We start from the raw sequence: 26,938 nt of genomic DNA on the forward strand, positions 1-26,938 counted from the left end.
CCATCAACCCGCGGCACATGGAGATGTATGCTGACCGAGAAAGCAGGTAGTGCTCCTTCCTCGTTTCCACTCACTGCCTCTGGGGGATCCTCTAGCTGTTGGTTTCCTCCTGGAGAGCATTATAACCAAGGGACCTTTATTTGAATCTGTGTATCCGCAGAGGGCTCCAAGGTCAGAAAAATAGGCTTTCTAGAAAGCATCCGCCAGCATGAGAAGGGAGCCAGGCTGGAGTGAGGCTTTCCTGGTGTGATCCCCACCCCAGATTCTTTTACCATGAGGTCCTCTATCCAGGCACCCCCAGACTCTGAGAGACCCTCTCCTGTATGTTGTTCAGATATACCTATTCATCATCTCTTTCTTAGGTATGTGGCAGAGGGAGCTTAAAGCGAGGTGGAGAGGAAGGACCGAGTTGTTAGTCTGGAGTTCTGGGGGCTTCCCCAGGCCCTGCCGCTGACTAGTGAGGAACTTGGAGCGGTCCTCCCTCTCCCTGGGTTGCTTCTCCTTGTCTGTGGAACGACCTGGGTGGCCATCGAGGTGCACCACGGCACCTGCATTCTGTGGTTCCAACCAGAGCTTCTCCCACACAGCGCAGTGCCTCACTCTGGCATTCGGGGAGGCCTGGAGAACACAGTGTTTGCAGCACAAAGAGAACTGCAAGAGAAAATCCCAAGCTTCTGTTAGGCATTGGCACCTGCAACACTTAAGTCCAGCTTCCTTTCATAATCTGCTTTCAACCCTTTTGTAAATCTCACATCATATCTCCTTGACATTTTCCATGCCAGTTCCTACATCCAATCATTTTATTAGAGCACCTATGTCTCTCTTTTCCCCAAAATTTCAGCCTCTTATTTCAAAAACTGCTTGAGAGAGTCCAGTGGTTTTATTGTCAAATCACTAGGCTAGCGTTCTATACTTAGGGGCTTACTTTTAAGTGCTAACTTAACTCCTGATCTGATATCAGATGGGAGACAAGTCCTCTGCAGACTTTAGAACAAGACTGTGTGGTTTTAAATCCAGCTCTGTCACTTGTTAGCCTTGGACAAGTCTCCTAACATCCCGTACCTTAGTTTCCTCCTCTGTGAAATGGGGATCATAGTACCTTACTTCATAGTGGATATAGACTGGGCATGGCATTGTCATAAAGATTTTTACATTGACCTTAGAACAGTGCCATGCACAGAGTAAGCATTAGCTGTAATTTTGTCTTTTTTTATGTAGAAAGTCTTTAAAAAAAAAAAGGTGTGTAGGGTAAAGTTCCTGGTAATAGAACATCATTAGTATGCACTAGAAGTGACCCTGAAACCTATGTCATTTCCATAGCAGCAGGGTGCCGTCCGTGTGTAGGACCAGTCAGCACCCCGCCACTCCCTCATTGCGTGGCCTGAGTGATGGAGACTGTTCCTCTGCCACTGCGGCTACATCAACTTTTTTTTTTTTCTGAAAAACATGATTCCTGTTACCCTTATCAGCTGTAGGTGGTGGAATCTGTATTCTTCTCCCTTTGAGATGGAAGTAGACCGATGTCGTAGTAAGAATTATTTTAATTGCTTTTCGCCAGGCCTTTCTCATACCCCACTTAGACGCTTCTCTGGTGCCTGCTTCTCTCCCTGGGGTTCCCTCTGTGAACTGTGGGTGGGTAAAACCATAATGAAGCTATTTCCTGGTCCACAGATTGTAACTGGCCTCATTCTGTTGTCTCCTTCCTTTAAAGTGCCTCTATTTCTGTTTTGTTTTGTTTCCTTTCCTTTCTCTGTGATCCAGGGGATCAGTTCTGGAGCCAGAAGGGACAGTAGAAATCAAATTCCGCAGAAAGGATCTGGTGAAAACCATGCGTCGGGTGGACCCCGTCTACATCCACTTGGCTGAGCGATTGGGTATGTCTGCTTGTCCTCCTGGCAAATCAATGAGCCGTTCAGCTGATTTGTAATGAGTGCATTCACAGGCCAGGGGAGGAGGCACTGAAGCATTTGATCAAATTCATGATCATCTTTATTTACTGTCCTCTCTATGGTAAGAACCCTGGTAGAATGAAATAGGGTGTGTAATAGGAGGGAAAGTGGGCCCTTAAAAAAGCAAAAGTCACCCGATTTTTTTCTTCTGATATTTCCTTATAGTTCAAACAATCCATCTTTCTAGGCTTGTGGATGTCCTTGTAAAGAATGATTAGCTGGAAGTTGCTGTTGGGGGCAGGCTGATCAGGCAGAGAACATGCTAGGCTTAAGTATCCTGTTTCTGCTTGTCTCTCTGGACGAGCCTGCCTTGTTTCTGAAGAGTCAGTGTCACAGGATGGAAAAGCCGGAGACCTACCCAGGCGGCATCCTGGGGCCATCCTGAGCTGGAGAAATGGAAGTAACAATTGTACACTGTGCACTTAAAATAGAGGCCGAGCCGCAGAATCCCTGGGAGCGTTTGCACTCCATGCTTCCAGCCGTTACTGTGTCGCTCATTTGTTTCTGGAGCTTTTGGAAGGCGCTTGCAATTTGAACATTGGACTAAACCATGGGGGCCCTGTGTCAAGTCCAGAGTCTGAATGAGTTTCAGAGTCTCTTAAAACACTGATTTTCTGCCCAGGTCTCCCATTGAGCCCTTTGCTCTGTTAGTAAAGATAATGGCTTAAGGGTCTTTTGTTCGTTGGTTTGGTTCGTTTTTGTTTTTTAAAGACAACAGGGAGATTGTCTTTAAAAGGTAGTGAAACTCAGTGAATGGAAGACATAAAAAAGAGATGCTAGCTCATTTATGTTCCAAATAGTAAGTTAATTAATAAAGTACCATTTGTGAACTCTTTACATCCTCACCATCCAGAGACACAGAAACTTCTGAGAGTTTGCCTGCCCTCACTCACCCTAGAGACCGCACGTCCTGGCATCAGAGGCCTGAGCCGTGCGCAGTGTTGCTTGCCATACACAGCGACTCGGGTTACCATAAACCCTGTTTGTGTCCCATTGTTTGCCGTTAGGAAACAACCACCAATAACTCTAACCCACCGCAGCCTGATCCTTTTATAGGAAATGCACACATACAACAAGAAATTGGCAAAGTTGTTTCTAAAATCTATTGCCACCCAGAATTGTTGAGGTGGTTTTTCTTCCTCTTTCTTCTCCAAACAGGATAATTACTTCTGACCAACCCCATACACTTTAATTAAAGTAACTGCAGCTCAAGAGCAAGTTACTCACAACTGTACACAGAGAGAGCTCTAAAAGCTTCAGCCACCGATAAGCATCTCACTTAGATGCCTCATAATCGCTCCCAGCATCCAGCGATCGCTGCCATCGCCGTTTTTACCACTAATTCTGCACGAAGGCAGCAACGCCACAATTTCAGAACACAGCGAATTGCATAATTTTCTTTTTTTCCTCTTCTTCTTTCTTTTTTTCTTTTTTCCTGATTTTCTTTCTGGCCAATTTAAAATTTGTCAAAGTCGGTCTCCTTCTGGATCACTGCCCTTTGATATTTCGCGCACTCCATTTGCCACAAACAAGCCGCAGGGCCGCAGTTCATGCTGACTCCAGCAGAGAGAGAGCTCCATTTATCTTACACTGCCTGCTGAATTCCTGCTCATTACCTGGGGGTTCACTGCCTCTTTTTAACCCCCCAGTGGCTGTCATCATCCCTTCAGAGTAACTGGCTGGTAGGAAGAGGGATCCTCTCTAACATCTGTTTGTAGAATGACTGGATGGTGAGGGGTGTGGGCCTGAAGCTTGTTTCTCTTGAAGGAAAGTGATATCGCTCCCACATTCACCCAGCATCTTTTAACTTTTGAAACACGGAAAGGGGAGAAGGAGGAGATTCCCAAGGGATGGCCGTTTAATCATTTGTTACAAATCATCTTATTAGCAATTTCCTATCCACATTGAAGAAAACCAGATTTATTTAACCTTGACCAAAATGGCACTAGAGGAAGAATCCTTGGCCGGCTAAATGTGAAGCAGGCACGGGCCCAGGGCAGCCTGGGGCATGAGCAGTGGAGCTGGAGTAAAAATAACTACGTACGGGTCTTGGGTATGTTGCTTGCAGGTAGGTTGTTTAACTTCTCCAAACATCAGCTTCTTCACCTAGAGAGTGGGGGTGATGCTCCCACCTAGCCAGCGTGGGGATCAGATGAATGTGCGCTGTCTTTGAATCTGCGAAGCGTTGTTCAAACACGGTGATGGGCATCGTTTCCTTTCCATCCTAAGAAGAAGCAGCAGTCTTGTCTCAGGTATTCTCAGTCAGTCAGGGAGACCATAGACGTCCAGGTGTGTTCGTGACAGAAGAGATCAGTGGGGATGTAACAGAAGAAACATTTGTGAACCTGGCTCCTTTTGGGTTCACACTGGCTTTTGGCTCCTTTCTCAGTGCCTAGAAGCAGATTTGCCGAAATGCTTTTTCACAAAGTGGGTAAAAATGACCTCAGTTTCCAGATTGGGAGATCGAGGCAGAAGGAAGAGTTAAATAAGTCATCCAAGGTACAAAGTAAATGTACGCTAGTGCCCAGAAGGGAATCCTGGTTCCCTGTGTGCTACTTTTCTCAGGATTTCCTCAGATACTTACCTCAGCTGAATACTAAGCCTGATCAAAAGTAAACAGGAGCTCTTTTTTTTTTATAAATTTATTTATTTATAAATTTATTTATTTATTTTTGGCTGCGTTGGGTCTTCGTTGCTGTGCACGGGCTTTCTCTAGTTGCGGTGAGTGAGGGCTACTGTTCCTTGTGGTGTGTGGGCTTCTCGTTGCGGTGGCTTCTCTTGTTGCGGAGCACGGGCTCTAGGCGCGTGGGCTTCAGTAGTTGTGGCTTGCAGGCTCTAGAACTCAGGCTCAGTAGTTGTGGCACACGGGCTTAGTTGCTCCGCGGCCTGTGGGATCTTCCCGGGCCAGGGCTCGAACCCGTGTCCCCTGCATTGGCAGGCGGATTCTGAACCACTGCACCACCAGGGAAGTCACTAAACAAGTTCTTTAAACAAGAGTGCTTTCCCTTTGTGATCTGAAGCCAACTCCACGGAGAGGAATCTGACATAGGAGGACGTCTGAGGAGTAGATGTTGTCCTGTGTTCCCAGTCTCTTCCCAAATGGGCCTCTGCATGGGGGAGCATGCCATCAGGTCACTTAGACAAACCAGTGCATGGTGATCGACTGTGCTCAAAATACTCTCTAAGGATAATGAATGATATTTAACTTCTGAACAGCTAACGTCATCTCTTTCAGGATTCTTATTTTTTTTAAATGGCCTTTTGTCATTTTATATAGTTAGTTTGGGTAGAGGTGGTGAATTACTAGTTTACAGTTCTGCGATTATAACAGAGAGTATGAAAATAGTACATAGATTGGTCCCTCATAAAGGTAAAGGGAAGAATTACCCCAGCAAGGAATGTGATATCAGACCAAATACCAGAGTCTTGCATTGCTGGACCAGTTCTGACCCTGGGTTCTCAGAACCCGGGCTTGGGAGAGTCAGTGCAGAGAGGAAAATGTCCTACCATTCTGGTTGCCTTAAGGAAATTAAATTCCTTCTTTGGAAACAGAGTGCAGGCCTCCAAGGCTTCCCTGTCTCTCTCTGATATCCTTTTACCTCCAGGACAGGGAGAGCGGCCTTAGAGCAGGACAGCCTTCCCAGCCTGGCCTCATACTGCTGTGATGTGAGATCCTCTTCTGGATCCGCATCCTCCTCTTGTGTTCCGAGGGAAGTGACAAATCAATTTAGGTAGAGAGAGAACCCTCTGGCCCAAGCGTGAAGCCACTGTAAGCTCCCCGCCGTCCCTCTCCTCAGTACAAAGAGCACCTGGGCCAAGGAGCCGCTTGGTGGAACTTTATTCTGCTCCAGACACACGTCTTGGTCGTGGCCCTGTTCCCAGACAGCCGGGCAGCCTGCCATGCAGCGCACTGGCCATGCCCACGTGGACGGAGCGCGTTCTGGGAGTGGCGGTCTGACACCGGCAGCAGCGAGCACCACTGCTGGCCCCTGCTTGGCCGTAAGGCCCTCGCCCACACCCCACACGCCTCCCGGCCTGAGGCACCCTGGGCGTAGGTAGATGGAGTATTGTGGCTGCAAGTGAGGATACATGTGTCTGAAAATCCTCAGGAATGCCTCACTCCCAAGCCTTCTCTTTAGCCGGTGGGATGACAGGAAATGGATACTTCCTTGAGTTAAGGGGACTCAAGGGTTAAGCTGCTTTTCTGGCAGAGGTGATCGAAGTTTCTGCGCTGTGTGTGCTTTTCTATCTCTTGTGCCCTCTTCAAGATGCTGTAAGCTGAAAAGAGCTCAGGTTGCTTATTTGAGGCACAAAGCAGCGTCCTTACCTGGAAAGTTCATCATGGGAAAGAAAGAAGTCCTAATACTCAGCCTGGGGAGTGGCCTCTGGCCCTCTGCCCTGTTGTACACAGAGTGTCCTCCCTGGCACCGAGGTCCCCAAACACTGGGCTCCTTAGTAGCTAGGCTGCTGAGGAACAACGTAAGACTTTCTATCATGAAGGTAGAGATGATGGGATCCTCCCTTAAGTTAGCAGCAGCTTAAAACCCACCTGTCACACCGATTCAGAAGCTCTTTGGCTTGATGCAATTTAGTGCAGTAGTGACAACATTTTCTGGGAAGGAGAAGGGGGTCGTCCTTTTGGTGTGATCTGATTGTATTTATAGAAGCATCTGGGCTTGCCTCTTCCCAGGAAGGAGTGAGTCACAATTCCCTCAGGCTGGAGGGACCTGGCAGGCATTCTGTTAGACTGTAAAACCTAAGCTTCTGCCCGCCTGAGGCTGTCATGAGAACTTGTCAGAGGGACCCTCTTCCCTACTTGGTCCCAGATGACCCAGATCCTTGTCCCCCCGCCTGCCAGACTGAGGAAGAGCAACTTAGAGAAAGAAAATAGTACAGACTGCCAGGCTTAATTGCTACTAGAATTCAGAGAATTCTGTGCTGTTTCCTGACTCTTTTGTGTGGGGTGTTTGCATGGGGGCACAGGGGACAAGGCTGCAGGGGGAGTAATGTATTTAATATATTTTTTTAATCCCCATTTGGAAATCTCTGGCTTTACTATAATGATTTTTCAAAATATGAACAGTAGAACACTAACGCCATCGCAAGGAACCTCAGGGTTAAACACCCCTTGAGAGGATTGCTGTTAAAATCAATATGCATATACAGTTGTATTTAGATAGTATGGCCCCCTTTGAAGAAAAGCAGATATATGAAAATGGGATTTAAAAAAAAACTAGATACACTGGGAGAAATTATTCCCATTACAAAAGGATTATTTGCTTTACCAAAGGATTCACTGCAGGGTTCCTTCTAAATAGCTCCCTTAAGGCATTTAAAACAGGATCTGATTTCTGCAGTTTTTCAAGAATGCTTTTGTGTAAAGAAAGGCACACCTGTTATGGATACGGAAATAGTTTTGCAGGTTTTTTTTTTTCCCACCCTATCTTACTGTATTTTAGAGAAATTTCTTTCAACATAGAAAATGTGTTTACATAGATCTTTTAAACAGCTACTTATGTTTGTACTTCTGAATCTTAATAAGATTCCAGTCTTTTTTATGCTGATTTTTCAATCTTAAGGTTGAGGAATGGGTATGTGTTCTCATGTCTGAGATATTCAGGAGCTTGGTGGGGAGGGTGATCTAGTTCTTTTCTTTAGCATCATAAGTATTTAACCAATCACAGCAAATTGCCTTCTTCAGAGGAGGAGGAAGGGCACATGAAAGTTAAAATTGGGTTTAAATTTACATAGGCTTCTTGATAGAACTAAAAAAAAAAGTTAAGAATTAAAAGAACACACACTTTAATATCACATCCTTTTTCCTGTTTGCCAGATTAGGATGGTTGTTACATAAATGAGAAACAGCTCAGAAAAGGAAAGAGATTTCTGCAAGGTCACCTCGTGCCTTTGGCTGCGCAGAGAATTTTTAGCCTACCACTCTGATTTTTATTCTCAGCTTTGAAGGTCTCACCCTCCCCCCAGATCATACTCCATGGTCTGCTCATCCATACGGTAAGGCTGGCCACCTCCCGCCCTCCCCCAGGGTCAAGGCTGGGTCAAAGCACCTCCTGCCGCAGAAATCAGCGGGCTCCTCAGAAGCTTCTCTTCAGCTTTGACCCCATGGAGGAGAGATGTGGCTTTTCATTATGTCCTGGCCCCTGGAACACCTGACAGGCTGCTGTCCTGTGGACACGTGCAGGTCAGTTTAACTTGTTTCATTTAAAAAGCATGGACTCTGAAGCCAGACTGCCTAAGCCCAAATCCCAGCTCCATCATTTCCTGGCTTTGTGGCCTTGGACAAGTTACTTCACTTCTTTTGCGTGCCTCAGTTTCCCCAACGATAAGATCACAGCAATCTTTTAGGGTTGTCGTGAAGATGAAATGAGATGAAAAGTACTTAAGCAGTACGAGTGTATGGTAACATCTCAATAATGTTAGTTTTCATTTGATCACTAGTAATACCTCTTCTTGCGTCTAAGTCTTTAAACATTCTTAATTGTAAGGCTGGATTTTTAGGATTTCATGGGGACTGTTTATTTTGGGAAGGAAGGCATGGGAGTGACCGACCTCCCTTTTCCCTTTTCCCATTTCAGCCTTTTCCTAAAGTAGGATTCTAGAAAGAATGACTTTCCTCCCTGTAGCATATTCTTAAACACACTCACACATGCACACACACTGGCTTGCTTTCCTAAAAACCCTGAGGCCCTGCAATCTGGCTAGAAAAGAAAGAAAACCATTCCAAGATATTTAATTGTACAGGGAGCTTATAGGATTGATCGAGAGCTTAGCTTTTTACAATAGTCCAGTGAATAAGAAATGCTCCTGACAAATGATCAATGATGGGATAATCACTCTTTATCCCCCTCCTCATTCTTACCTTCTTTCTTTCAGGAGAGCAGGGTTCAGAAGTCAAAAATCTTTATAGACGCTGCTTTTAAATTAAGCAGAAAATAGACATTGACATATGTGTTAATCTCCCCTAAATCATTACTGGGGCTGGCTGCTTTGCCGTACAAGGAGAGGGGCCCTCGCTGTGCTACAGAAGGGTGTAAAACTAGCTTAAGAGCAGCCTCTGATTTTTAGAAAATAAAATGTAGAAAACCTTTTTTTCCCCTTAAAACAAAGCACACAAATCTTTCTCTTTCTCATGGGCATTTAAAATTACATACATTCTCTACTTCTGTCTTTTCCTTGCTTTGATGCTTTTTTGAGGTAGGTCTTGAACTGCAATCAGAGGCATCACTGAAGGAATCAGACAACACAGGCTTTGGGGGAATGTTCTGGGATCTTCCTAGTCTCACTCAGGAGGGCCAGAGTGTTGTAGGTGTTTATTTTGGTATTCTTTCAGAGCTCTAGGATAGCTTGATTGGGTGGATGAGAATTTTGTTAGGGGAATTAGCCTCCTCTGTCCCTCCAACTGGGTAAAGCCACGGTCTTATTCCCCCAGTGCTCTGTTCCTAAGCGCAGAAGTCCCCCTGCTCTGCACCCAGTGCTGAGCTGTGCTCTTAACTCCTCCTAACACAGTGAACCAAACTCTCCAGCTAATTGCCCTTCTGTGGCCACTGCCAGGTCTCCTGCTTGGCCACTTTCCGTACCATTTAATGTAGAAGAACACAGGCTTCAGAGACAGCCAGACCCAGGGCAAATCCTGACTTTTCTACTTAAGAGCTGGGTGTCATTGGGCAAGTTACTTTTACGTTTCAGAGCCTTGGTTTTCTCATTTGTGAAGCAGAGACCCTGTCTGTAAGGTTGGGTTATTATAAAGATTAGAGATGATGTATCTGAAGCAACTTGGAAAGCGTTCAGTAACTCTGGGGTGTTCCACTTGGCAGCAGTGTTGGCAGCTGACCAGACCTGGGTCCGAACTGCGCGTGGTGACTTACGAGCTGTGTGATCCTAAAATCATGGAGTGCAGTGCCTGGCGCGTAGGAAATGCTCGATAAATGGTGTGTGTTGTATACGGAGCGCATCTATGTATGTATGTTGTCGACCCTGAGGGAGAACGTTGTGAGGGTCTGGAAGTCCCTGTTCAGCCACGTTCACGGTCCTGCCATCCCCCGCCCCCCAGCAGGGCTGCGATTTTACCTGACGATCTCTCAATGCCTCAGAGATACCGCGAGTTCACTTCCAGACCACCACAATAAAGTGAATGTCGCAATAAAGCGAGTCACATGACTTTTTGGTTTCCCAGTGCATAGAAAAGTTATGTTTACACTATAAGTGTGCAAGAGCATTATATCTGAAAAACAATGTACATACTCTAATTTAAAATACTTTAGCGCTAAAAAATGCTCACCATTATCTGAGCCTTCCGTGAATCATAATCTTTTTGCTGGTGGAGGGTCCTGCCTCGACGTTAGTGGCTGCTGACTGATCAGGGCGGTGGTCTCTGAAGGGTGGGGGGGACGGACATGGCAATTTCTTAAAATAAGACACCAGTGAGGTTTGCTGCATCGATTGACTCTTCCTTTCACAAACGATTTCTCTATAGTGTGCAGTCCTGCTTGATAGCGTTGTTTGATTTCCCCATAACAAATACAGTACAGGTATAACTCGCTTTACTGTGCTTTCAAACTTTTTCATTATTATTATATTTCTTATGGTGATCTGTGATCAGTGATCTTTGATGTTATGTTTTGATGTTTTTATACTTGTTTTGGCATTTTTTAGCAATAAAGTATTCTCTAGGTATGCCTGTAACAGGAGGCACTACCCTAGAGACGTGCATACAGAATGGGAATTATTGGAGATGCCGTCTCGGTCTAGTCGTGGGGTGGGACTGAGGTGGAACCTCACCTTTATCAGGCAGGAGTCTGCCATCCTCATTTAGCCTTTTCTGAAGTTAAAGGGATACTAGTACCAAAGCGCTTGTACACATAAGCCAGAAACACACACAACACAGTGTTCAAAAGCTGTGGGAGCCAAGCTGCTGCATCCGGGTCCTGCCTCTGCCCCTTTCTAGCTTTGTGACCTTGGTAAGTTACATAAATTCTCAATGCCTCGGTTTCCTCACCTGTAAGAGGAGGAGAATAGGAATACCAACCTCATAAGGTTGTTGTAGAATTAAATGGGTTAATAGATGTAAAGCACTTAGAACAGTGCCCAGTGCCCTGTTGATTACTGATTATATGCACTGGGGAGCCAGTATACATTTTTTTTTTTAGTTGTACTTATTTTTTTAACTTTCCGTTTGATATAATTTTACAGGAAAGTTACAAGAATGGTACAAGGAACTTCTGATGCCCTTTTCTCCAATTCACCTACTGTTAACTTCTTCGACTTGCTTTAAAATTTTCACATACACAAGCTCCCTCGCTCACTCTCTCTGCACACATACGTGTTTTCTTTGAACTGTGTGAGCTAATCTGTAGACATCACGATCCTCTATCCATAAATATTCAGTGTGTGTTTCCAAGAACACAGACTTTCTTTTACATAAGCAAAATACATTTATTAAAATCAGAAGCTAGGGGCTTCCCTGGTGGCGCAGTGGTTGAGAGTCCGCCTGCCAATGCAGAGGATACGCGTTCGTGCCCCGGTCCGGGAGGATCCCATATGCCGCGGAGCGGCTGGGCCTGCGCGTCTGGAGCCTGTGCTCCGCAACGGGAGAGGCCGCAACAGTGAGAGGCCTGCGTACCGCAAAAAAAAAAAAAAAAAAAAAATCAGAAGCTATAACATTGATACAATACTGCTGTCTAATCCATAATTCATATTAAAATTTTACCAGTTGTCCCAATAATGTCCTTTATAGCCTTTTTTTTTTTTTAGTCCATATCTGAGATCTAATCTCAGAGCACATGTTGCAATTTGTTGTCCAGTATTTTGTCCCTTTTAATCTGGAATAGTTCTTTGGCCTTTCTTTGTCTTTCATGATCTTGACAGTTTTTGAAGAGTCCAGGCCACTTTTTGTAGCGTTCCTTAGTTTGAATCTGTCTTATATTTTCCATGGTTAGGTTCAGATTATGCATTTTTGGCAGGAATACTGCAAAAGTGATGTCATGTCCTTCTCAGGATGTCGTATTAGGAGGCACGTGATGTCAGCTTGTCCTGTTCTCGGTGCTGGTTAGCTCTGATTACTTGTTCTAAGGTTTTGTTCACTGGGTTAATCCACTGTAAAGTTGCCATCTTCCCCTTTGTAATTAGTAAGTAATTTGTAAGGAGCTGCTTTGAAACTATGTAAATATCCTGTTCCTCCTCAAAGGCTCACCCACTGGTTTTAGTATGTGTTGATAATTCTTGGCAGAATCAATGACTGTGATGGCTGTAAAATGGTGATTTTCTAATTCCATCATTCCTTCTCTATTGTTAGTCTGGGGAGAGAGAGGGCTTTCCCTTCCCTTCTCCCCCATTTAATTATTTATGTCAGGGTGACTTATGGGTTCTTATTTAATTCCATAAATATTCTATCTGATGCTCAAATTGTCCCAAATTTAGCCCGTCAGAACACCTTCACACTGGTTCCTGTGTCCTTTTAACATGTCCCAGTCAGTTTTTGAGTACTTCCCCGCTTTTTGTGACAATACACTCCAGGCTCATCTTATATTTCTCCTGCCCCAGCCGCGGAATAAACCATTTCTCCAAGGAGTCTTGGTTCCTTTTATTGGAGAAGGAAAAATGTTTGCTTCCCTGTCAAGGGTGTTCTACTCAAGACCATCTCATCTCAGAAGAAGCTGGTCAGCTCTCCTCCCCGGAACCCTCCAGGCAGGTCCACCTAGAATGAACGGGCCTCCGTCTCATCCCACAGTGTGGTGCCCACTGCTGTTTACCTGGTTTGGAAAGAAGGCTGCTGGGGGGTCAGGGGCCCAACGCGATGGGTCAGTGGTTGCCTCTGTGTGAGAACCCAAGGAAAGATAGCCCTTTGTACCCTTCATCACAGTTCAAAGTAGTGATGGGTTTTGTTTTTTTTTAAAAAAAAAAGGTGGACTTGGGCATCCAAAAACCTCATAAGACTGAAGCTAGGTACTAGAGTTATACACGTGTTTGGGTATAATACGGCTCACTCAGCAGCCCAAGGCTGTTTATGGCATGTGATTCATAGTGGCATAAAAAGCAAGGCCCGTTCCAGACAGACATGCTTGAAATAGACCTTTCTCTATTGCATCCCATCACCTGTGGTCATGTATTTATTTGTCAGCTTTGGTGACAAAGCACTTCAAGTTGTCCCCAACCCCAGGGGCTGTCACCTATTGCTCTTTCAGTTAGACTTACTCCTCCTTACTGGGCAGGCAGATAAATTCTCGGTATTGATTGCAAGTTCCATTCTGAGAGTAATTAGGAAGAAAAGCACAACGTAGCAGCGCCTCTCCTGGGACACTGTTGAGTGGGGGTGGGAGGCTGCTTGTTATAAGGAGTCCAAACTCATCTGTTGCGTAAGGGCGCCATGTGCTCATAAGCTTGGGGATCCAAATGGGGTTTGTGGACTGCCTTTCTCTATTTCCCTCCTCCTCTGCGTTTAGCCCAAGAGCTAGAATATCTTTGTCACTGTGGTCAGGGGTTGGCTCTGGCAGTAGCAGCCCAGGTAGGAGACTAGGAGGCTGGCTAATCCCCCGAGCTGGCATGAGACACATGCCTCTGGCTCTGATTGGGTCGGATTCTACTAATTTCAGGTTAAGAGTATGCAGACCTGAGATTAAAGCTGTGAAGTAAAGCAGCTTGCGACCTGAGGAGTCATCAGGTCCTGTCCAGGCGGACAGGTGACTGGTGTGGACGTGGGGAAGAAGAGCTGCTGGTCTGTGTGCGGAGGCACAGGGCGTGTCCCCCCGGCGTGTCCCACACCCGGAGCAGCCCGGCCGCTCTAGTGCTGGTCAGCAGGGCATGGCACGGTGCCCTTCGTGGGGATGAGGGGCCCGCTGTCAGTCAGAGCGGTGGTGAGGGGCACAGGCTGGCACCTGCTCGGGGTGTGGGCCCCCCCAGGGCTGCTTTCATAGTCGTCAGCCCCACAGGGAAGGGAGGGCACGGGAGCTCCGTGGCAGGACAGGGACAGGTCTGGCATCTGGCAGGGTCCGGTTGTCAGCAGAGAGGCGACGAAGACGCTGGAGAGCTGAGCCTCAGAGCTTCCCGTGACTGTGGCTGCTTCTGAGCAGAGGCTCCTGGTCCGCCTGCGCCTGACGGTGTGTCTCCTTGCAGGCACCCCCGAGCTAAGCGCAGCGGAGCGGAAGGAGCTGGAGAGCAAGCTGAAGGAGCGGGAGGACTTTCTCCTTCCCATTTACCGCCAGGTGGCCGTGCAGTTTGCTGACTTGCACGACACACCGGGCCGGATGCAGGAGAAGGGTGTTATCAACGTAAGTACGGTGGTCGCCGCTTCTCCTGACTTGTCAGAGACCCGCCGCCAGCCCGTGTGTGTCTCGTGCCCACGGGCTCCCATGCAGGGAGCTTTCGGGGCTGCATTAAAACAGCGGGTGCAGATCAAACCGTGTTCAGTTCTTCTGGCGAGACTTGTCCCTTTTTCTGTGCCCACTACCATCCTCAAACAGCTTATGAGGTAGGTTCCCGGGGACTCCTCAGGAGGCAGGCTCCATTTTGCTGGCGAGAAACTGACTCCCAGGCACTCCACTGGGGACAGCTTCCCCGGGGTCCTCAGGCAGTGGGTTACCCCAGTGTCAAGGTCCCGGCAGCGGCTAGTTCACACTTGACCTGCGTGCGAGCTGTCTGAACCGCCTGCTCAAAAGCAGCCCCGTGCTCTCTGTTACCCGGGAGTCTGAGCCCTGCACCCCCGAACATCTCAGCTCCGTGTGGGCCGAGCGATGGCCAGGCCCCTCCCTGTGCAGTGCTGCGGTCGGTGGGGCGTGGGGCTGCGCTCTGAACTGGGCAGCCGCCTACAGGGGCTGGGCTGGTGGCCACTCTAGTCTCTGAGGGGCTCGCTGGAGGGTAGGGTTTGTGCCCGTGGAGTCCCCTCTGGGCACCGAGCTGGGGCGACTAAGCTTATTGTTGTCTGGGTGTAGGACATCCTGGATTGGAAGACATCCCGTACCTTCTTCTACTGGAGGCTGAGGCGTCTCTTGCTGGAGGACCTGGTCAAGAAGAAAATTCACAACGCCAACCCCGAGCTGACCGACGGCCAGATCCAGGCCATGTTAAGGCGCTGGTTTGTGGAAGTGGAAGGGACAGTGAAGGTAGGTGGCCCCCTGGAGGAGCCTTCACATCCTGCTCCTCACCCGCCGCCCGCCCGCCCCTGGCACCGCAAGAAGCCTTGTTGTCTAAGAATCCCCGGGCCTCGGGAGTGGAAGGGAGATATGGGCCTCGGCCTGTGTCCTCCCCACAGTAATATGTCCTGAGGGCTTGTGAGAGGAGGTGGTAGGGCGTTCTTTGCAGCTCATTCCATCATTCAGCAAACCTTTCTGAATGCTTCCTGTACACCAGACAGTGAAGGAGGCAGGCATATGCTCCTGTCCTCGCAGAGCTCGCCACCAAGGCAGGGAGACAGATTCGTCAAGGGGTCACGTACAACAGTGAGGCCAACGTCAAACATGGCAGGTCCAGGGCATCGTAGAGCACAGAGAAGGGCCACCGGACCCGCTGTGTGGGAAGGGAGGGCAGAGTCTGGGAAGACTTCTAGAAGTAATGTCTCAGCAGAGACCTGAAAACATAGTAGGAGTGAACCAGAGGAAAAGGTTGGATTAAGAGACAGGAGGAATGTTCCAGGCAGAAGGAACCGCATGTTCCAAGCCTGACAGCAAGAGTACCGTGCACCCGAGGCACTGCAGGAATTTCAGGATGGCTCAGAGCCCGGGATGGTGTAGGGCCAGGAGAGCCACGTGGAGGGGCTGGGACTTTGTCCTGAGGCCTGGGAAGCCACTGAGAATTTGAAGCGGCAGAGGGACATACTGTGATGCGTGCTGTAGAGAGACGGCTCAGGGGCTGCGAGGAGGGTGCGCTGAGGGGGCACGAGCAGGAGCCTAACGGGAGGGGATGGTGATCCAGGCGGCAGACGCTGTGACTCCAGCTGAAGGTCTTCTGATTGCAAATCCGAGCTGGAAGGAAACGTCCACCCTGCAGGGAACTACGGATCCGCCATCTCCTGGGGGTGATCTCACGGGGAAGGCGCACACCTCGGAGCAGCGCCCGCTGAGATGGTGTCCCTAGTGCTCCTCCCCGGGGCTGAGGCCAGGACAGCCAGGCACCAGCATTTGCTTCTGGAATCCTGGGCTACATGAGACAGTCCATGGGAGGATGGGAAGGAAAAGGTGGGATTTTATTTCTATTTTTACTAAGAAAAAGAAAGAAATCAACCTTTATTCATAGTTAGTATCTGGATTTAATCATATACATCATATATACATTTTATCAGAATATGGATAGTATGTGCTGGAAATACACGTGTCTCTTTTCCTGATGGCTATGTGATCGAAAACAGTTGCTGACTGCCGGCTTAGAGAATTGCTGGAGGGCCGGATGGAGGGCACACCCGCCTCCTCCTGGGAAGTGTTGCTTGAGGTCTCTGCTGACTGTTCCCGGGAAGGAACCCCAAGATTTGCTATAAGTTTTAAAGTCAGTGAGTCGGGTTGCTTCTAAGATTCACCTCTGTGTTAGGTCTACCCGTTTCTTTATGACCGAAAAGCTTCCTTGGATAAATATTTCAGATGTGCAGCCTCATGCGACATGTGGTTCAGGTTAAGGTCAGTCTTTGGCATCATAATTGAGTGAGACAATTCTGTCAGTGGCCACTGGCAGCTTGCAGCGGAAGTTGGCATTGAAGGTCACGCAAGTGTAAAATAAGAGGCTGTTCTCCAGTTAGGAGCGGCCAGCCAGGTAAACGGACTCTGCGTGTGCGGCCAGGAGAGGCCCGCACACCTTCCTCCGCCATTAGTCACTAACGGACGGGCACGGCCTCAGTGGGCACAAGGATGCGGGGAAGGACGGCTCCCCTCTGAGCGTGAAGCCAGCGCACAGGCCCTTCAGTTGTGCCTTAACATCCCACTCCCAGGGGACAGCGTGTCTGGAGAAGCAGGTCATCGCCATCTTGTCGACGGAGAAAACAGTCACCTGTGTGCACAGACTCCTGGCTGGAGATCAAGTGCAGAAGACAGCCTGGCCCCATGGCTCAGGAGGGGAGGCCAGAGGCTCTGGGACCCAAACGTACCCAAGAATGAGGCCGTCTCCCCTGCCCCCCATCTACAGAAGAGAGCGCCCCCCTGAGCGCTCAGTCCAGGAGGACAGTCGAGGGGAGAGAGGAAGGGCAGGTGGTCCCACGATGTGGCTTTGAAACCTCCTTCTGGATTCTGCGGGCTCAGCAGGACCCGGTTTCGTGTGGGGCTGGTGATAAAGTCTGCAGCGCCCTTGAGAGAAGAGTGTTGCCGTGTTCAAAAGCCGCGTGGCTGCCTCTGAGGGACCAAGTCTGCGCGGTGCTCGGGGACGGCCTTTCAAACCCCAAACTGGCGCCTTTCCTCGATTCTTCAGTCAGGGATGGATATCGTACACTGTCTCTCGCAAGGTCTAAACCCTGGCTTTGCCTCAAGAAGTGACCCTCTGGTTCTTACTGTGGTTACTGGTAGGGAAAGACAGTGATAGGCATCTGTTAGCCGTGCTGTGTGTTTTCTTCATAGTTTTTTTTTTTTTTTTAATCTTAATCCTGAAAAAAGAGATTCACACTGTGATGTTATATAACTGAGCAGTACAATTCTTTTGTTTCCCTTAGAGGAGTCTGTTACCATGAGTTATGGGATTCTGTTTGAGTCCACAGGGACAGACCCGTTGTAGGGGACAGGGTTTATGGTTCACAGTTTCACTGCAGGCAGAAGAGAAGCATCACCAGAGCTCCCTGAAAACACAGCGAGAGCTTAGGTTTAAACTGGGTCATAGGAACAAGGCACACATCTGTTTCACGGGCACGTTTCTTCTCCTGATTCTTAGATCCATAGTTTAAGGTATGCAGTTTTTCAGACAAGCTGATTTTCCCCCCAGGCCCAAATTGAGAAGAAATTAGAAATTGAGAAGAATGTGGAAATTGAAAAGAATGTGGTATTTGGAATCTCACACTTTTTGGATCCCAGCTTTACAATTTACTGGCTTAGACATACTTAAGCCTCCCTTTCCTCATGTGTAAAAATAGGGATGTTTATTTCACGAGGTTTATTGCGTTTTAAAGGACATCGTAAGTGTCGGGCACCATGTCTGGCGCTCAGTTTCCTCCTCCCTCAGCGCAGCACGTTAGAAGGTGGGCTGAGAGTTTCAGTGCAGCTGAAATGGTCTTGGTGGGAGCCATGTGCCCAGTAGATTCTCAGTCGGTGTTCTCTGACTTGGCGTGCTCTAATTTATCCATGATCTAGGATGCCACAGTGAACCTTTACTGTCCAGGAAGCTACCCATTCACTCTTTTTTAAATTTTTATTTTTTGGCTGCGTTGGGTCTTCGTTGCTGAGCATGGGCTTTCTCTAGTTGCAGCGAGCGGGGGCTACTCTTCGTTGCAGTGTGCATGCTTCTCATTGCAGTGGCTTCTCGTTGCAGAGCACGGGCTCTAGTCATGCAGGCTTCAGTAGTTGTGGCATGAGGGCTCAGCAGTTGTGGCTCAGAGGCTCGAGCGCAGGCTCAGTAGTTGCAGCGCACGGGCTTAGTTTCTCTGCGGCATGTGGGATCTTCCCAGACCAGGGCTCGAACCTGTGTCCCCTGCATTGGCAGGTGGATTCTTAACCACGGCGCCAACGGGGAAGTCCCAGCCCATTCATTCTTAGTCTGGATTTCCAAATGAGATGAATCGTCAGTGGAGGCCCTTGTGAGGAAGGTAGAGGAAAAAGCACCATTGATAGGGTTGTTTGACTTCCACTCTCCTCAAGCTTCCCGTGGACAAGTCTTATGCACCAAACTTCTGATCTAGGGCCAAGGAGCGAAAAGGTGAGGCAGAACCTGGGCAGCATGCCTCGGGCCTGGGGCTGAGGCTGGAGTGGCTATCAGGAGATGGGGCCAGCAGGCCACCCCAGCCCACATGGCTGTTTGCTACTGTCTGCCAAAGCATCAGAAAACATCACTTTGCTGAGGTATCTCCAGGCAGCTCACAAGGTGACTTATCTGCAGGGCATGGTAATCACGGCTCACATCCATCAGCCTGTGCCCTGGTCACTCCCAGGCCCTGCTGTACCATTGAGTAAGGAGGGCTTAACAGCAATCCGATACATTAGAAAGGAAACTTTCCAAACAGGTCATTTAGATTTTGTGAGATAGACTAATTACTACATACAATTAGTGAGCTAAGTAGTGCCAGGGATACTGACCCACTGACGCAGAGCGGGATATAGTGCCAGCTGAACACGTACTGTAAGGCCACTGTTGTGACGTTTAATTATTGATATTTTATTGGTATTATAATGTTCTGACTGGGATGAATGCAGGCAGGTGACATAGGGGCCCAGGCCTGTCATGAGGTTAGCACCCAGCATGTCACACGTGGTTAAAATCCATGGTGGGAATAATCAGCCACGTTCTCATAAATTTAAGGAGGGAAATGTAAACAGCATAGGGTTGCTCGTCCTTCTAGCCGGAATGATGATTCCTACAGCTCCGTTCCTGGAGGGCGAACGAGGAACTGCAGACTCGCTGACCCTCACGGGGGAAGCACGCTCACACAGTAGAGGAAACCCTCCCAGGTCTGTTGCAAAAAACCTGTGGTGCCGCGGCGCCTGCATTTGTTGATTCTTGCTAAAAACGCTGTTGGCTAGGATTGCGACCCCATGGCCTTCGTGTGCTCTGTGCTGTGGTCAAAACTTGACCAGGGTTTGACTTGGTGGTCATCACCCAGTCGTTATTGAGTGAACAGCAAATCTTTCATATAAGGGGCCTATATTTTCAAAAACTTGGAATGTGCTGCTTTAATTCCGTCTGGGAACTTTTTCAATGTTTAATTTAAATACCTAGTGTATTCTGGCTACAGGAGGGGACAGCAGAAGAGTTTTCTCTGGAGGGCAGCTGGCTTTCCAGTGCAGTGTCTGAGCATCGTTAGAAGCAGGCATCTCGTTAGCTAATACATTACACCAATCAAGGCGAGTTATCTTAAGCCACAATTAATCTGCTCCCTGGCATATGTTGATAGGAAAGCATCATGCTGTTTCTTAATTAAAAGCAAACGGATTAAAAATGATTAATAAGAGTATTAAATATTCTCTTAAACTAAAGGCTTTGGGATTCTTGGGTAAATCTAGTTTTTTTTTTCCAAGAAGCACGCATCGTTTTCTTTTTTCCTCACCCCAAAACCTCATAAGTAAGGGCATGTGCAGAAGTCCAGATTACCATGATGGAGATGGAAATGTCGGAGTTCAGGGGCAGTGCTTAGGAGTGCAGGCGCACCCATCCACGTGTGGGGTGGGCAGGAGCTGGCACGTGGGAGCTAAGACAGCCACACTGTGGGAAACACCACCATCGCCACCCTTGTCAGTAGAGATTGATGTGCAAAATGCTTGCGTTCAGCCTCGAAGGTGCTGGGCAGGACGCGCAGCACGGAGAGGTGGGAAGGCCCCCTCAGCTTCGCACTGTCCGGGCCGCACCACCCTGACCAGGAGAGCTGATCTTTTTGTCAGTGATTACAAACAGATGGACAAATTTGGAGCAAGAAAAAGAACTGGACAAAAGAACTAGAAAAGGCACGTTGCTGATCCTTAATCCTGGGGCTCCTTAATCCTTCAACTGTGAAGGACTCCTTAAGGGTTGTTAGAAACGTGGACGTCAGTTACAGGACATGTAATAAACAAGCAGCACCGGGAACTCGCTGGCCAAGGTGGAGATGGGGAAGTGAGAGTCTGAAAAGAAACCATTATTTTGAAAGGCCCGAAGTAGAACCTTAGGAAACAGCACAGCGCCCGGTCTCCTCCTGCGTGACGACTCTGGCGGGCACTGAGAACGCAGCTCCGTGCTTTGCAGGCCCTGGGGTCCCAGCCGTGGCTCGGGCGCCTCTGCTGGAATCCAGGCTTCCTGAGCCACCTGCCGAGCTCCCTAACGCACCCACCTATTAAATTACAGCGCCAAACTCATTGGCATTCTGACTTTGACTCGGTTAGTGATAACAGAGGAGGACAGCGCACCTTTAAATGACGAGCTTTGTGTTTAATTACCCAAACAAAATGACATAAATATGAATGAGCCCTAATGGCGGTACTTGGTTTTCCGGAAACCATTAACAAAACGATTCCTAAATGATTTGTAAAGAAAATGAGCGGAGACGAGAGCCAGGAGAAGGCTATTAGGTTTCTAACACACTCCTGAATTATTATGTAGTCAACTACCTGGGAAATGCTCAGCTAAATGATCTTGAAAGGAGGAGGTGAGAGGTGGTTTGTTGAGACTTTCAGGGTGATGGACATCCTGACCCTTCGGAAAACTCTCACAGAAAGCGAACTGGGGTTTAGGTTTCCGACCCGCGGCAGGACTCCCCTCACCTCTGGCCTCCTCCAGCTCTATGGCAGGAGGCCTCCACAGCCAGGCTGCTCACCTGCCACACACCCTGCTGGGACTACAGACTTAAATTTAGGAATCGTGACTCAGTTCCTCAAGAAGCACACATTTCATTTTAGAAACACCAGGTAAACAGCATTTCCCTCTCAGTCTGCACTTTACTAAACAATCGGTCAGGGGACTAAATTCCCGTAGCCTTTGTGGAACAGGTAGGGGGACGGGACCAGCGTCCGTGTGAGCACGGATGCCTCTGGGGGGCCCAGGTGGACACTTCAAAAGCAGGGCAGGGAAGACGAGGAAGGCTCCTGCCTTGAGGCCTGCTTCCTCCTCCTGCAAAGCCAACAGTAATGGAGAGCTGGGAACGGCTTCTTTACGTTGAGTAAGCTTTTGCAGTGCACTTTCTAGATGTAGACTAGTCAGGGTGTCCAGCCTGGCCTGGGCCCTGGTGTCCAAGCAGGCGTCGTCTGTTGGCAGGCCTATGTTTGGGACAACAACAAGGATCTGGTGGAATGGCTGGAGAAGCAGCTGGCAGAGGAAGATGGCGCTCGCTCGGTAATAGAGGAGAACATCAAGTATATCAGCAGAGACTACGTCCTCAAGCAGATCCGCAGGTGAGAGCTGCGGGGGCAGGTGGGGGTGCTCCTGGGTAGAAGTGGGGCTCACTTCTCGGGGATGAGCGGCTCAAGGACAAACGGTGAGGTGATGATGCCTCATAGTCTTTGTGTCCCTTTCTGTTTGAGACGGCTGTGGTTGACCCACAGATCGGAGGAGCCCTGAAGCGCAGTTCTTGCTCAGCTGCTGGTCCCCAGGGGCACTTAGTAACGACGGCTTAGTTCATTGTGCCCAGCTATTCGCTCCAAATGCAGATACTCAAACCGGATGAATGATTCTGTGAGGAAAAGCTGATTGCATCATAGTTTCCTGGGAAACTACCTCCTCCCCTCCCCCAGCCAAGAGTTAGTTGTGTTCTAGAGGCTTCCGTCTTCTCCACAGGCTGGGTGGTGGAGGCTGCTGGGGACATTTTTAAAACTTTTTATTTGGACACATTTCATTTACAGAAAAACTGCAAAACTGAAAACAGTACAGAGAACAAATCTGTACCCAAATGTGCCTGGTATTTACATTGTACCCTTTTTGATAGATCATTTGTGTGTGTGCTTACTCTTTTATGTAAGAGTAAGCATACGCGCGCGTGTGTGTGTGTGTGTGTGTGCGCGCGCGTGTGTATATATTTCTTTTTCTGAACCATTTAAGGGTAAGTTACATATGTCATGGCCCATCATGGCCCTTTACCCCCAAATAGTTCAGCATGCCTTTGCTAATAGGGATATTCTCTTACATAACCAGAGTAAAATGATTAATTTTTATAAGTTGAACATTTTATCTAAACCACCATTTGCAGACCATTGCTCATTCTGAGTTTGTCTGATGTTACCTCACGATTAGATTCAGGCTGTGCATTTGCAGCCAGAATATTACATCCGTGACGATTTGGCCTTCACAGGGTACCGTATCTGGAGGCACGTGATGTCATCTGCCTGTCCCAGTGTTAGTTTCCATCACCTGACCAAGCTGTTACTCAGCTTCTCCACTGTGTAATTCCTGATTTTCCCATCCCCCTCGAACCTAATAAGCAGTCTGAGGAGAGACACTCCAAGGCCATGCAGATTCCTGCTCATCAGAATTTCCACCTAGATTTAGCATCCAGGGATGATTCTTGCCTGATCCAGTCTTTTTTTTTTTAATTTATTAATTTATTTTTATTTTTGGTTGCGTTGGGTCTTTGTTGCTGCACGCAGGCTTTCTCTAGTTGTGGCGAGCAGGGACTACTTTTGGTTGTGGTGCGCGGGCTTCTCGTTGCGGTGGCTTCTCTTGTGGAGCCCGGACTCTAGGCGCACGGGCTTCAGTAGTTGTGGCATGCGGACTCTAGAGCACAGGCTCAGTAGTTGTGGCGCACGGGCTTAGTTGCTCTGCGGCATGTGGGATCTTCCCGGACCAGGGCTCGAACCCGTGTCCCCCGCGTTGGCAGGCAGATTCTCAGCTACTGTGCCACCAGGTAAGTCCCTGATCCAGTCTTTACAGTGAGGTTGCAAAATGACAGTGTTCCAACTCCTCTGCACAATCACATCTCACCACCCCAATTCTCCTGTAAGCAAAAGTCCTCTCTCCTCCTCCATTTATTATATATTTGTTATTGGTGTAGACTAGTGAATGTCTTTTTTCAATGATTTGTAATTCATTATTTTGATGCCCCAAATGTCCCAGATTTAGCCAGTGGGAGCACCTTCAGGCTGGGTCCACTATCTTTGTGACATGACCCCATCGGGGTTTTGGTTTTTGCTTTTTGAGGTTACTTCCTCACTTTCTGACATAACAAAATGTTTTGGGTTCGTGTGGTATCTTGCTACTGGGGACATTATTCACGTAGGAAAATGAATCAGGTGAGGAAGGAACTGCAGGGTCCGCAGTGGACTCTGGGAGCAGGTTTCTTGGGCAGTTCTGAAGCTACCCCGATCTAGGCACTGCTGCCTCTCTCTCATCCTCACTGTCCCGAATCTTCCCCTCCAGCTTGGTACAGGCCAATCCAGAGGTTGCCATGGATTCCATCGTCCACATGACCCAGCACATCTCGCCCACTCAGCGAGCAGAAGTCGTTCGGATCCTCTCCACAATGGACTCCCCGTCAACGTAGGAAGAGCTTCCTGCCCACCCCTGCCCTGCCTCCGGAGAAAAGGGCTAGAGCTGCCTTTCACACCTGAAGCCGCTGTAATTAGAAGGCACACGAGACCAGCACTGGAATCAAAGTGGCATTTTGCTTCCCCTCGATGTTTTCAGGTTACGCATGACGTACTGGGACGTAGGGTCACAAGCCCCCACTCCAGCCCACCAGTCACACCTACCCCGTTCAGTATTTATTATTACCCTGGCTGTGACGGCAGTCCTCTCTCCCTGCCCAGGACCTAAGAAGGCAATGACGGGTACAAGCACCTACCAAGAGGTCTTACCACACGCCAGCAGGGCCACCCTCCTGTCCTGACCGCCCCTTGGTCTGGCCCCGGGAAGTGGGAGCTGTTGCCAGGCAGTCAGCAGCCCGCGCTCGCCCCTGGCCCTGTGAGCCTGCAGCCACCGGCAGCAGAGGAGGGCCCGGGCTGAGGCCATAGGCCCAGCACCAGGCGTGGGGAGAGGAGGAAGCCTCGGGTCTGTTGCTTCTTACCCCACACTCAGCCCAGTCCACACCAGGCACCCAGTTTCATCACACCAAGGTACTGCTTGTGAAGAAAAATTAGAGCATGAAATCTGCAAGCTCCATGGAACTCAAAGATGAGGGCAAAACCGCGACCCAAGAAGCAGAGAAAGCAGAGACCCAATCACTGTCGTCGATTTAGGGGCCTCGCCCTGGGGCTCCCTTCTCAGAACAAGCGCAGAGACGGTTGACCCACTGCCCCGTGTGCCGCTGCTTGGCTAGCTGAGATGCCCGGGGGCCCCACTGGCAGTACCGTAGCCCGAGTGGGCAGAGGAGGACCCAGGGGAGCTGCCCTTCCCGTCACTGATGGAAAGTAGTCACCATGCGACAGCGAGAGCGGGCCAGCCAGTCTCTCTTTTTAGGACGCGGGAGGTTGTTACTGTTAAGCCTGGAGCTTTGATAGTTACAGGAGGTTAACGGTGCCTACAGGGCCATCGTCTCTGTTTCTGGGGCCACTCTTCTAGCAGCTGACACTCTTACTCACTTTGGGTCTCGTCTCTTCCTTGAATGTACACAGGCACAGCCGGTCTCCCCACAGCCACGGAAAGGAGCCCTGGTGACATCAGTGCTCTCGGCGCTGGGAACTGGCCTTCCCCGCTTTGGGGAGGCTTCCAGGGAACACAGAATCCATGTGACCTTAAGGTTATCCACAACCCCATCATGGTGCTGCTGTCTTCCAGGCCCACGGGTCCCTCCCTGGCCTCCTCATGGGTGATGGAGAGTTTATTTTCAACAACCAGTTTATTCAAGGAGAGAGCTTACTGATCCCCCCCGTCAGTGTTCCTAAAGCAAGAGTGGCAGGTGATCAGGGCTGGGGTAGCATCCGGCTACCCCAGTGCAGCATCCGGTTCCTACAGTGCAGCTAATTGCATTTAGCAGCATTTGTCACTGATGACCAAGGGGGAAATCACTAAGACGTCTGAGAAGCAGCAGTATGAACACTTCCGTACGAGCTACGGTTCTGAGCCTTAACCCTACAGTTCACGCACAAGAAAGAGCTCCACTCCTCTCCTCGGGAACTGTTTGTGCAGATGGGCACCGTGCGGCTGGATGGGTTGCCACCTGCCCCCAGGAGCCTGGAGCCTCGGCCCGGCTGCCCTGCTGCGGGGGTTCGGCGCCATCCAAGCCAGGAAGGGCGGGAGAAGGTGGGGAACAATCTTCAGCCCAGGAAGCACGTCCACTGTTGCTGGTGTTCGCTTACCCGGTAAGCGTGGGTTCACCTGTGAGCAGATGACTCCTCTACACTTTTTACAATAAATAAACTTCCACACACCTGCAGGTGGTGTGGGGTCCTGTGCTTGCCCTGGCGGGTGACACTGGTTTACCTCCCCCCAGCCCCCAACAAAATTATGACACATTAAAGGAATACATTTAGTCTCTAGAACTCGGCCATGCTCACCACCCCCCATCCCCAGGGCGCCCCACTTTAGGTCTTACCTGGACAGGGCCCTTTCCTATGGAGAAGTCAGGAAGAGACACAGCCCATCACACACACGAGGTCACCAAGGCAGGAGGAGGGTGAGCGATGTATCAGCTGAGACTCGCCTGAGCTAGGATCACCATGTTGTCCGCTCACTTCGGTCACAAAGCAGCCTTCACTTGTCTTACTGAGCATTCGATGTACGCACAGCCTGATGAGCAAGGAGCGTCAGTCAAATGTATTCTTTTCATGTTTTGTTAAAATAAACCTCCACGTTTGTAGATGAGTCACTGTGTGTCACTTCAGCCCACGCCCAGCACCTCACTCTGGTTCCACTCTGAGTAGGGGAGCTTTGTGAGGGTGAGACCTGCCCCTGCCGAAAGTAGAGCCAGTGTAAGGACCGTGGTGCACGGTGCTTCTGCAAACGATGCCGTTCCCAGCCTGGGCAGTTTTCAGGTCCACATACCCTTGATGGGCTGGGCAGTTTCATGGGTCTTGAAGTGAACAGGAAGGTATGAACCTCTGGGTTTGCATGATTTGTGGCATTTTCCGGGTCAAGTGAATAGCAAACCATTTTCAGAGACCACTTCGCGCCCCCTTTATGGAGAGGTTTTAGATCCTCTGAATAATTTAGCTACTTCATGGCTTTTGAACGCTAACTTAGGGCACAAAAAGGCACTGGGGGCAGTCAACCCTCTGCCTCAGTTTCTATGAATCCATATGGTTGAAGCAGGAATAACATCTGCAAAGAAAGGCTCGGGCCACAAGAGAGGAGGGAGGGGAAGCACCGGCCTTTGCTGACTATTAAACTTGGTGCTGTGTCCGTCTCTCTTTAGGATGTACAGCAAAGCAAAGGGTGGCTTTTGGCAATTTACAAAATATTTATCAGTTTGAATCACCCTAAGCTAGATGTTCTAGAAAGGGGAGCAGGAAGGGAGATACAGGATCCAG

At 49.1% G+C, this 26,938-nt stretch overlaps 1 protein-coding gene across 1 annotated transcript in view; it reads left to right on the forward strand.

Moving 5' to 3' along the window:
• ACACA (acetyl-CoA carboxylase alpha) overlaps positions 1–26,250 on the forward strand; it is a 232,670-nt gene extending 206,420 nt beyond the window's left edge. Inside the window, 6 exon segments of the mRNA XM_082678994.1 lie at positions 1–46; positions 1,762–1,874; positions 14,076–14,230; positions 14,891–15,061; positions 21,798–21,934; positions 23,892–26,250. The exon segment at positions 1–46 is cut by the window's left edge and continues 6 nt beyond it. Of these exon segments, the coding sequence (XP_082535120.1) occupies positions 1–46; positions 1,762–1,874; positions 14,076–14,230; positions 14,891–15,061; positions 21,798–21,934; positions 23,892–24,015 (746 nt within the window). The 3' untranslated portion in view covers positions 24,016–26,250.
• The last annotated feature ends 688 nt before the right edge of the window (positions 26,251–26,938 follow it).

Source organism: Grampus griseus, assembly GCF_964374135.1.
Source record: "Grampus griseus genome assembly, chromosome: 20".
NCBI classification, from domain to species: domain Eukaryota; kingdom Metazoa; phylum Chordata; class Mammalia; order Artiodactyla; family Delphinidae; genus Grampus; species Grampus griseus.